The sequence below is a fragment of the Stegastes partitus genome, unplaced genomic scaffold (genome assembly GCF_000690725.1).
Source record: "Stegastes partitus isolate 25-593 unplaced genomic scaffold, Stegastes_partitus-1.0.2 Scaffold1711, whole genome shotgun sequence".
In the NCBI taxonomy this organism is placed as follows: domain Eukaryota; kingdom Metazoa; phylum Chordata; class Actinopteri; family Pomacentridae; genus Stegastes; species Stegastes partitus.
The window spans coordinates 4,508-16,868 of record NW_007579442.1 but is presented as its reverse complement, the minus strand read 5'-3'; the positions used below and the strand labels follow the sequence as shown (position 1 = coordinate 16,868).

General features: G+C 46.6%; 1 protein-coding gene across 2 annotated transcripts; it reads left to right on the top strand.

The window, feature by feature from the left end:
* The first annotated feature begins 240 nt into the window (after positions 1-240).
* Positions 241-12,322, top strand: dctd (dCMP deaminase). 2 transcript variants are annotated; one of them, XM_008301780.1, is made up of 6 exons: positions 241-352; positions 3,126-3,225; positions 4,014-4,149; positions 7,234-7,350; positions 8,856-8,952; positions 11,062-12,322. In XM_008301780.1, exons 1-6 carry the CDS (start codon positions 318-320, stop codon positions 11,123-11,125), a joined length of 549 nt encoding a protein of 182 aa, XP_008300002.1. In that variant the 5' UTR covers positions 241-317; the 3' UTR covers positions 11,126-12,322. The 2 variants fall into 2 exon arrangements, with proteins under 2 accessions (XP_008300002.1, XP_008300001.1); XM_008301779.1 differs by having other exon boundaries at positions 11,058-12,322.
* The last annotated feature ends 39 nt before the right edge of the window (positions 12,323-12,361 follow it).

The window sequence follows — 12,361 nt, the reverse complement described above, 5'->3', positions numbered from 1 at the left end:
TGGGATATTTTGCCCCTGAGTAATCCTGTCAGGCAGTCCGAGCAGCGGCCAGGCTGCTGTCTGACCGCTGCGCTGTGCTGCAGCTGCAGGCTGAGGTCAGACTGATGGTCCCTTCAGTCCTCCTTCAGTCTCACAGACCAGACCAGGCACAGACCAGTCGGAGCTCGTCCTTTCAGACCAGGACCAGGGATTACTGTCGCCGCAGCCTTAGCGCGGGAGCTCTCAGCGCGGGAACTCTCTTCCGGCTTCCAGCTGACGGGCAGCCGAGGGTCGGTGTCCGTGTCCAGAGCTCCAGAACCGGGACAGTCTGCCGGACCATGGACGAGCTTCAGCAGCCCGGTGGGCCCAACAGGTAACTATCCACCCCGACAGACAGACAGGCAGGCGGAGGGAGGGAGGCTCAGACCACGTGTGTGTCCGTTCTCCGGTGTTCGATCCGGTCTCTGTTTTACCGGGTCTCGTTTAAAACCGGCTCAGTGGAGACTGTGACGTCACACTGAAACTCTCAGCAGGGAGCCGGAAGTCCTGCCGGTAAACCTTCCGTCCACCGTGTGTGTCCTTAAAACGTGATGTTTGAACGTGTGTCCGGTCCCGGAGCTGAGCTGGTTGTTGTCCCGGACTGAGGTGCTGAGAGGTGGGCCAGGGCCGCATGGGGAGGCCCGGTCCGACCCCCCAGTGCAGCATGTTGGCTGGAAAGGTGTCCTGAAGTCATTTAAACAGGACAGGTATTATCAGCAAAAACAGGATTGAAGCAACCAGTCCAGGTTCTAATAAACTGAGGGTTAGAAGGTCATTCCACTGTAGAGTCTCGGTCATCCAGGTCCTTCAGTAGAAACCAGCTGGACGTCTCTTGTAGTTTCTTGAAGACGTGTCTGTGAAGATTCAGTCCTCCAGGTCCTGGTTCTTCTCGTAGATTCATCGTAGTAACTGGACTGAGCTCCTTGAAGATGTTCCACCTTCATCCAAGAGGCTTCATCTGGTCTGACTGACTAGTTGGGAGTTCCACGTACTGGGACCCTGAAGGATCCAGGACGTTTCATCCAAGAGGCTTCTTCAGCTCTACGTGACCAATGGGGAGCTACAGAGCTTACAGTCTGATGGTCCGTTAGCCACCAGGACTCACCTGTCTCCAGTGTGAATGGTGGTGAAACCAGGTGGTCCACCAACAGCAGCAGCAGTGGTCATGGTGGTGGAGCTGCTGGTTGACACAACAAACCACGTCAGGACGGACTCCAGATGTTAACGATGATGAAACTTTGTGGTGTGAGACCTTATCACTGGGTGCTTGGTAGGTGGTGTGGTAGACCTCCTCCTCCATCTGGAGATGGATGGTCCAGTCTGACACAGAGCTTCCTTCACTCCTCTCAAACCATCCCTAGTTTATTCTGTCCTATGTGAAGGTCTGTTATCTCCTGTGCTGAGCCATACGTTAGTGAAGCTGGTGTTTAGTGTCTCTGATGTACCAGTCGGTGCCCTCGTCGGTGCACAGCGCTGCTCCATTGTGTGTTGCTGTTTAGTCCTTGGGGTGAACCAGTTTTTGTCTCAGAGTGTTGCTGAAGTGCACCGGTGTTTTACGTTTGGAGAAAACCCTATTTGAATGCCTTATTTCACTCCTTTTAAACATGTTTGGTCTGAGCTGCTGCCCTGCACTAACTGAGCAGAGACGAGTGGCTTCTGTGCACTCAGCCGACCTGCGTGAGGCGTTCAGGGAGCGTAGGTAAAATGACGAGTTCATCGATAAGCAGGTATGCAGCAGGCGAGGCATTCTGGGTACAATTTATTTATATTTTGCCTCGAGGACATGCACTGATCTGAGGTGAAGGGGCTTATTTTAAGTCTTACTTTGCTGCAGCTTTGTGCGTTAGCAGTGAAGGCAGCGCTCGGTTTGTTTCATGTCAGAGTGCAATCGACATATTTTCTCTAAAATCACTGAATAATTGTGATACTCTGGCAGCACTGGCTTGAAATTGCTGAGACTACACAAGGCAGCACAACTAATCAGTTTCAAATAACTTCACTCATCTGGGGGCGACATCGCTGGATGTTTTTCATATTGCAATATATATATATATATGTGTGTCAAAAAGCACAACCGAATACATGAACTGCTGCACATAGCACAGACGGCACCAAAAAATGTTTCTGGGTGGCTTTAAAAAGTTCAGACATGTTTGTTCTTGCAGTCATTTCGGGGTCCTGAAGTGACCGGTGATGAGCTTTTTGTTAGCATTTATCCTGTATTTGTTTTTTCCCCTTAAAAGCAGCATCTGCCTTGTTAACTGAAGATGTTTCTTTAGTTTATCTCCTCAACTTGCAGGGCGTTGGTCTCTCAGTGCAGCTCGTATGTTCAGTGAAGTACTCGAGTAAATATAGTTTTTTTTTTGTTTATTTCTGACACATAACAATCACACAGCAAGTACTAGAACTGAATCATCATCGAGTGGTTAAGAACTTTCATCTGTGGCCGTTTTAATCATCAAACAGGTAAATAAATACATAAAACCAATAAAGTAATAAATAGATCTTGGGAAGCTGACTAATTAGCAGCCTGACCCGTTAAACTTTCAGCTGGTTATACGGTTTAACTACCAGCACATGGAGTCTGTGTTTCATTGTCCGTGTGTTTCAGCCTACAAGAGGCCAGGATTCTTAAACACTTATTTTTCCTCCAGGGCTTCCAGGATGACCCTGTGTTGGTACAGCAGCAGCATTTTTATTTTCAGATCAAGTCAGAAGTTAGAGAGCAGCTGGGCAGGCAGCCAGAACTGTGGCGAGCCAAAAACATATTTCTGCTCAAACCCAAAGAACAGAAAGGAGGTTTCAGTAAATGAAACTGCAGCCTGCTCCCCTGATGCCTGTAAGTGAGGTGGACTGTGAGCTATTATGTTAAAGCTTTTACTGAAGATTACGCTGCTCCTCAGAAGATTCCATTGTGGTATTTCATTTAAAGTCGCCGTGTTTGTGGTAATGATGCGGATCATCGGTTTACTGTGTGTGTACACGTGTAGCAGAAACCTGGATGGATGTGTAAACAGAGGCAGCTCCTGCTCAGAGAGCTGCAATTTGGCTAAATGAAACAAAAATTGCTTAAGTGATGGTTAATTTACCGTCTCTCTGTCTTGTAGCAGCACAACCCAGAAGAGAGAAGACTACCTGGAGTGGCCGGAGTACTTCATGGCTGTCGCCTTCCTGTCGGCCCAGAGGAGCAAAGACCCCAGCTCACAGGTGTGTGTTCCTGCTCCCATGTTTATTAGATACCTCACAACTAACTAATGAAGCACAGAAGGCTTCCTAACAAACAGCTCCTGTGTAAAAGTTAAGCTCCTTTGTGGCAAACCCCCGTTTCAAAGGTTAAAGTTTTTTTATCCACAGTCATGACAAACAGCTTCCAGATGTGCTTCAGGTTTATAAGACTCTTTCCTGATCCAAGTCAGAGTGAGAAAATAACCGTCTTTGTATAGATTTAAGGGAAAACTGTCAATAAGACGGACGAGCAGAAGTGTCGATGTTCCCCTTGAATGTTGCCACGGCGACGTACCAGTTAGCAGGAGGCTGTGGGTTCTGACATGTTCTCCCCGTACCGGTGTAGGTTCCTCCCACAGTAGAAAAACAACATGAAGACAAGGTGGAGTGGAAGCTCAGAGCCACCTGTAGATGTTTAGTCGACTAAATGGTGAAACGTTGCAGGTTGAACTGGTCATTATTATGGGATTCATGCACAATGCCAGGTGAATAAAAAAGCTCATCATCCGTTTGAGCAATACTTTGATCTAGAGCAGTGGTTCTCAAACTGGGGGTCTGGACCCCCATGGGGGTCCCAAGATAATTTCAGGGGGTCACCAGATCATTGTAAAAATAAATAAATAAATAAAGCCTGCATTTATCAAATAAATGTGTATTGGGCCTGTCAGAATTAGAAGTGTGTAGTTCTTCCCACTGATTTTTCCGACTTGTTAATGTTGTGATTTGATGATGCGATGTGATTATTCTTTTCTTTTCTTCTCTCTCTGCAGGTGGGAGCGTGCATCGTGAACCAGGAGAACAAGATCGTGGGCATCGGCTACAATGGCATGCCCAACGGCTGCGATGATGACCTGCTGCCGTGGTCTCGGTCTGCTGACGACCGCCTCGACACCAAATACCCCTACGGTGAGGATGCTTGTGGACAGGTGCTCTTTACCTTTTACCTGAGGGCTGCACTATGAAGCCAGTTTGACACAGCCACACTAATGTATATGTGAATGTCATCTGATTGCCAGGCCATTGGTGTGTCCATGTCCTGATGCTGCAGATATGTTTTGTCCATTTTCAGCCTTTGACCTGTAGAGGGCGGTAGAGGACAACTAATTAAACATCCTCAATCTCTCACATTCTATTTTCTCTTTCTTCTTTCTTTGTTCTGCACAATTAACAATGTGATAGATGGTTAAAAAGAAATACTCTCCTTTTCCTCAATCTTTCCTTTTTGTTCAGATCTTTTGAACTTTACCTTGTTTTGCAGAAGAGCTCACACTTCGGTTAGACGTAAACATTTAAAGTCCTGATAATGATCTGTTTTTACAGGCCCTGCTGTTAGAGTGAACCAGATCAGCAGATTACTGAGGGTTTTTCCTGAGCTGTACCGCAACAGAACAGTTCCACCAATTTTAATTTTGCGTATGTCAAAAAGCTCCACCGGGAGCTGAGTGACGTCTGGTGACTGACTCGATGTCTGGTGGGGCTCAAAACTACATGTTCAAGAATATAAGAAAATAAGTTGTGTGAGTTAGAAAGAGGCTGCAGGTGTCTCAGTGGTTAGCACCGCCGCCTCGCAGCTAGAAGGTCGCCGGTTTGCGTCCCGGTGAGGACACCCGGGATCTTTCTGCGTGGAGTCTCCATGTTCTCCCCGTGCAGCGTGGGTTCTCTCCGGGTTCTCCGGCTTCCTCCCACAGTCCAGAAACATGCTGAGGTTAATTGGTGATTGTAAATTGTCCGTAGGTGTGAATGTGAGTGTGCTTGGTTGTCTGTCTCTAAGTGTAGCCCTGTGATAGACTGGTTACCTGTCCAGGTGAACCTGCCTTCACCCTGAGTCAGCTGGGATAGACTCCGCCCCCTAATGACCCTGGTGAGGATGAAGGTGTAGAGATAATGGATGGATGTGGGCGGCTGTGGCTCAGGTGGTAGAGGTTGATGGTTCCATCCCCTCCACAGTCAAAGTTGCTCCCACTGGCAGGCAGCAGCTTGCATGACAACAACAACATTGGTGTGTGAATGTGTGTGAATGGATGAATGAGAAACACATTGTAAAGCCCTTTGAGTACCACTGGAGGAGATGTATAAGTGCAGAGCATTCACTGTTTGTAGGAGCTATTACCTCCAGGTTTTCTCAGTCAGACAGAATGAATAGAATCATAAAGATGAAGTGCTGTTTGGAGACAGTAGCGTTCATCTCCTGGATAACACGAGTGCACATTGCAACGCTATTAGAAACGTACATGTTGTTTGTTGGTGGAAATCGCGGCCAGACGGCGATACAGCGACACAAAGATCCATCGTCTTGGGGTTGTGAATGTTCTCTGGAAGCCTCTCGATAGTCTGACGGTTCGTCTGAACGTCATCTTCCTGTTTCCTCAACTGATTGTCATGTGATGACGGCACTGGAAGGAAGATGGAGGTTGAATTTGGCTAAAAATCTGTCATAAAAAAAATGTTTATTTCAGTCGATATCGATGATTATTAATCATTTTTAAATAAAGACTGTGAGAAACAGGTTTATTTTGAGTTGACCCGCCTCAGGCTACTTGGAGTTTAACTGCTTTACTGTGTTTTGTCTTTTTGTTTGAGGCACACCAGTTATTGTAATGTTAATACAGCAATTAAATCATACCCACAAAAAACAGTGAGATTAGAAAATAAACGAGGATAAAGGGCGACCAGCGCTGAGCTGCAGAACCTCACTGGAAACCTGCTCCTTAGTTAAGACAACTGAACTTTGCAGTTTTGTCATGTGTTGTTTGCAGCTGATGCATTGAGGGGAAGCTATTGAACGTTGTATTGAACACATTTCTTCATGCTATCGATGGAGTGTCTGTGGCCGGCCTCGGGCCTACGTCAGTGTTCATCAGACTGATTCTTCCTCCAGAGGTGAACACAATCGGCTGAATCCAGGGTTGGCTCTTAAAAGTAAACAAAGTGTAGAAAGGAAACCTGGACAGACCAAACGGATCAAATGGTTCTGTGTTCAGAAAACTACGTCAGCATCTCTTTCTGCAGATGGCGTCTTAGTTTCTGTGAATAGTCCACAGGCTGTTTTCACCGGGACTATTTCCATCCAAATGTGAAATACAGTCGTGACTCCATAATCGACCCTAAACAATCCTAAACCTGCTATCCGACAGGTTTTCAGGAAAAACCAACAGAACCCATAAAACAGCCTTAACATAGCGACAGCCTTGGATTGTGACTCCGACATGACATTTCATGTCACCAATCAGGATGACGGCGTATTATCTGACTGAACAATCCCACAGATTGGCTACGTTCACACTGCAGGACTTGATGCTCAATGAGGATTTCTTTGTGAGTAACGGTGGAGCGTATCTGCCACTCCCCCGCCGCCACCGATGGTGGAAACAGAAGTGTGAGCGCTAACTAAACTAGCATCAGCAGCCAAGTACTGCCTGTGTGTTCTGGACACTTCCACCCCGTCAGAGCGCTGCCCCGGGGTGGAAGTGGCCCCCGACCGCACAGAATGTTCTGATATTCATCATTAACTGGGCCTGAACATCCAGAGAGCAGAAAGTGCTATTGGGACCAGCCCTACTAGTTATTATAACAACTATGAACAATAATGAACAACTAATGATCCTTCCAGCATCAAGCCCTCCTCGTATCTGGACCTCCGTCTGGACAATCCGACAGCCTTGATATTCGACATAGAAGAAGGTTTTACATTTAGTGTCGGGTTATCGAGTCACGACTGTACAATAAAACACTGATTCTGTGTATCTGGTGGCTTTAGTAGAGAAGGAAGTTGGTGTCTCCAGCATCATCTAAAGCATCCTGTGATGCTGGGTGTCCGGACGGCGCCGGATTGAACGCCTGCCTCTTCATGACTGTTATAGTTCTTTGCTTTCATTGTGATTTTTTAAATTTTTTTATTGGACTTGTTTTCCAATAAACCTCTAGTTACATTTCAAACCAGTAAAATTTGCAGCGCCTCGTATTGACTCATGTGGATGCTCCGTCCCACAGTGTGCCACGCGGAGCTCAACGCCATCATGAACAAGAACAGCGCAGACGTGAAGGGCTGCAGCATGTACGTGGCTTTGTTCCCCTGCAACGAATGCGCCAAGCTCATCATCCAGGCAGGTGGGTTCTCACAACACACACACACACACACACACACACACACACACACTGATGCTGATGTTTATAGTAATAAATGTTTAGATTTTATATTACTGGTATTTATTTTTTAAAGCTAAAACTTTAAAGCTGGAGCCAACTCATATTTTGTGCCAACGTTGAGTTTCCAAAACTTTTCTGGGCAAACCCGCTTTAATCCAAAATATTTCGTATCATCATCATCGTTTCAGAATTTAGACTTAAATAGATGTTTTTAGGAGGAACTGCTGACCCGTTATGAGCTAGCTGCGTGTTGCTATCGCTCAGAACTGGAGGGAAAAAAAAAAAAAAAAGCAAAGCGCATGAGAAGGAGCCGGGGAATGGTGGCTCGCTTTTAGGCATTTTTTCATTTAGCTTTTAAAAAATGTATTTTTGTCAGAGTTTCTCTGCTTGGGTACCTCACACCAGGCTAGATTTTCGATTAAATAAAATGGGTTTTTAAAATATGTGAGGAAAATTTTTGGCGATAATGATCAGTTTGCTGCTAGCTGCTAATGTTCAGTCATCCAACAAACCCTCCCGGCAGCAGCAGCCCGCAGAGTCCGCTTAAGGCTTAAGGCGGGCGCGATCTGTTTAACGTCTTTTCACATCAGGCTCAAATATCCGTGTGAATTATTTGGTCATATATTTCATGGAATTGACTTTGTGGTGGGTAATGAAAGTTGGCGCTGCAGTCGGTTTGTGTGTTAAAGAAAGAGGGGGTTACTGTGCATCTGTGCACCAGAAAGACCGCGAACTGATGAACAACTTGGATTTCAGTGCAATTAGTGTGAATGTGTAATTGTGTAAATGTGCTGCCGACACACTGAACTCTCTGCTTCTTTAACGCCCATGTGTCTGCGTCACTGACCTCCAAGACTTAAACTCCCTCAAAACCTCGTCATCCCACCGTCACCTGAGGGCTGCACGACGAAGCCAGTCTGACACAGCTGGGCTTTCTTTGTGCAAGTCGGCTCGACAAAAACAAAAGCTGCAATCAGGGATGATGAGTGTCATGAAGGCAGTTCTTTGACCTTCTGCTTTAAACTCTGTGCGTTCACGTAGAAGGAGGCGTCACGTGACTCTTCTTTCTTCTTCTTCAAGTCCGAAGGAAACGCAGTGTTTTGGCCAAACTTCCAAAAGTCTTGAGTCACGCCAGTCTTTGCATCAATGCAAAGTCTAGTGAGGATTAAGTGGTGCATAGATAATGGATGGATTCATGTGGTTACAGTAGAGCAACAAAACCTGAGCTCCTCTGTGTGGACCTTCATCATTTAGACCATCTCACTGTATAGTGGAACTTTAATCTTTACACTTTCTATATTGTTAATATTGCTAATGTCCAGAGCTGGGCCTCGTTCTCTGCTCCTGCTATGAATCGTCATGAAGGTCTCCAGGCAGAACCCACATCTCCTCCAAACAGACCAAGTCTTTAATATCATACTGCTGCCTTCTGTGTCCCTTCATCATCCTCTCCTCCTCCTGCCCAGGTCTGAAGGAAGTGGTGTATCTCTCTGACAAGTACCACGACTCACCTGAGATGACCGCATCCAGAAGGCTGCTCACCTTGGCAGGGATACAGTACAGGTGAGTTCAGGCACACAGCAAGAAAACATTTTGCTTTCTCACCTTAGACTCTTGGCACGTGGATGTTTTAGAGAATAGCCGAGGTGCTCCAGGTCACTCCAGAGGTTTCCTGAGTTAAAGTCCAGATCTGTTAGGGTCTGTAAGACTGAGAGTTGTTCCTATTAAAGCTCTGTGCCAGACTCCTAGCCCTCCGCCTGCTGGATTTCTGCCGACTGAAGCGATCAGCCAATGGCAGGCTGGTACTGGCGACCTACATCAGACTAGGTGTCACCAGAACCTGGGGGTGGCAGATTGATTCCCGTTGTGTGTTGACACGCTTTGTCAAAACAAAGCCCGGCTCTTTTCCATCTTTGTCAGTAAAACTGGGAAAATGATCCACATCAGGCCTGCCTCGCTTTGTAGTGTAGAAACCCACCCACGCTGGTCTTCTTTTTAACCCTGTCCTCGGTTCTCTCCTTCTTCTGAGGGAAATCAAGGGTTCTGCAGTTTGGTTTTTGACCACCCACTGCTGTCAGATTTGCATTGGGTCCTGCATGAGGGCCTGACACCCCGAGGGAGAAGCATTTTGTTCTGTTTTATTCATGTTTTCGGCGCCACCAGGGCGTTTTGTCGGTGGTTGTTCTTCCCTGTCAGACTTACCTGTAACTCTGTTAGCCCCGCCCACCCAGCAACTGGGTGATTGACAGGCCCTGACTGACAGCTGACCAATGACATGTGGCAAATGGCCAGTCAGCCACACGACTGGACAACAGGTCACGTAACTAGTCAGCCAGTTATGTGGGGGGAAAAACCCATCGGTACCAGCCCCCGCTGCCCCGGCCCACCAGGTGCCAGACGGCCAGTCCACCCCGGGGCACATTCATGAGTGGAACATGACTTAGATTCTGTCTGCTCTGCTGTTAAATTGTGTGCTTATGCCAGGAAAGTGTTCTAACACCCTGAAGTTTCCTTATTCCCAGTGAGCTGCCTCCATGTGCAGCAGCGGGTCGGTGTGTGTGCACGCTCTGGTTCTGATACCGTCCACAGGCGTTGCCAGCATCACAACCACTTTCTTCTTCTAGTGCGAGCAGACTGCACGTTTCACGGGAACAGAACAAGTTCTAAAGTAGACACACAAATAAAAACGGGACATCATTTTCACCCACAAAGACCAGGACGCTCAGCTGTTCAGGACGATCAACACATCGACTCTGACAGACACGCCGACTTGGATTTAGAGGTTGAGAGGTTAGCAGAAGTGCTAGATGCATAACTGCCCTCAGATATAAGTGGATTAAGTTCATCATTGTGGCAGATATCTCTGCATGCAAACACACTGCGGTGACATTAAGTCACTTAAAGCTGCAGAAGCTCCGGCTGGCTGTTTAAACAACACCAGTTATAAATGATGAGCTGAATTCCTGCAGAAAGAGTGAGTGGGTGATTAAACTGTGCACTGAAGTACTGCTGCACTTATCTCCACAAAAACGAAACCTTTTATAAGCTGCAGTGTGACATTTGAAGGTGGAGGGACGTGAACGAAGAAGAGTTCCTCCAGTTCTAGTTGAACACACTCCTATAGGACGTGAGCTCCTGTTGATTTATGGCTTCTTCTCACATCCTTCAGAGCCTTGCATTGTCAAAAATATCTGATTTTTTTCTATTTAATTACGTACTAGTGCTGGTATGTTTAGACAGATACCAGACCTGCTGTTGTGACAGCACTGGTCTGTTCTCACCATGAGCCCGCTCACTAGTTTTAGGTCAGGGCTTGTTATTGGAAAAAAGACCTGAAACGGTGCCGTGCAGGTTGTTGCGTAACAACCACGGCGTGTCCTGCAGCAGGTCTTTCTTTATGACTGCTTGGTGGAACATCTCGACCGGAGGGATCTGAACCCTCAGAAAGTCTGAGAGCAGCTGCTGTGAAGGATCCTTCATGCAGGATTCGGTGCGTACTCACAGCATGTGACCCGGGTTTGGTTTTAGCGGCTAAACATCGTCAGAGTACGACCAGAAAAGGTGACTTTCATCGGCGTCTGTGTTTTCCTGTGTGTTCTCATTCCTGTGCATCTTTGACTAATGTTGTTGCTTCTTCCCTCTGTGTGTGTGTGTTTTTTTTTTGGCAGGCAGTTCAAGCCCAAGAGGACCGAGATTGTCATTGATTTTAATTCCATTAACCACCCTGGAATGCTGAACCGCGCGACCAAGTGAAAATGCAAAAGACTCACCTTGGGGAGCCGCTGAATGAGGCGGGGAGGCGGAGGAGGAATGACGAGATTGAAAGGGACTTTGATGCCTCTTTTCTGTAGGTCTTCTTGCCCCCTGCTTTGTCCAAAGGAAAACTCAAGGATATCTCGACTTTGCCGTCTTTTGATATTTTGATTAACCGGATATTCAAGATAGTTTCATTTGACGCTTCGCCCTTTGTGGCTGACTGTAGCAGAAGGTCTTTCTTTGTTGCTTACACTTTTTTTCCTTTTAAAACTCCCTTTGGGTTTAGGAATACACAAGGCCTCTGAACAAACTGTCTTGAGTGTTTGATTTAAAATCTTTTGTGCTGTGAATCAGATTTTTTCATGGCTGTCTGCACAGGGGAAAACCTGAAATCATTTTTTTTTTCTCCTTCAAACAAGGTCCCAGACTGATAGAGAGAACCTTGATATTCAGATCACTTGGCCTTTCTTCGCATTCACAGTGGAGGCTGCCCACAAAGTCAGCCAGTGGTGCGCCGGGAGCTGCCGTCATTAGCGTCGGCCTGCGGCTGCCGTGTTAACACGCAGGGTTTTGGGGTGGCGGCTGCGTGCATGAATGTTTTATGGGAGCGTTGTACAGAATGACCAGGCCTCCTAGTCCCACAGCCTCATGCTAATTTTACTTGTACTGGACATAATTGTTTTTAATGCAGGTTTGATGCGTGCTGCTGAACCTGATGAGGTTTTCTCTGCATATCATTTACGGCTAATTAGCGTTAAGCTAACACAATGTTTGCAGACCTGTTCAGCCTGTTTTCTTTTATGTCACATTTTACTTTTTTCTAATTGGAATCTCCTCTGGATTGTGATGCTTTCTGCAACACGTGAGGAGTCAAAAGCAAGCGTGTTGAATGCATGAGTTTTTTTGTTTTCACTTTAGTGTCATGATAGCAAAGTGCTTTTTAAAACATGTGAGTGTGGATGATGCTGCCACTTTATCTATGAGTGTTAGTCGAGCTGAAAACAGTCCATCCTCGGGCTGTTCCGGTACCTGACGTGATGCTTTAACAGCTGTATGAAAACTAGTCGCTGGTCATCGTGTGTCTGTGGACTGACCACATGTATGTACATAAAGGTGACTCTTCAACTATGTCCACTGTTGCTGCAGTTGAAGTCAATAAAGGTGAGACCACGTGTGCTTTCAGTGTCTGCGTGCTCATTAATTATGAAGCTTTTTC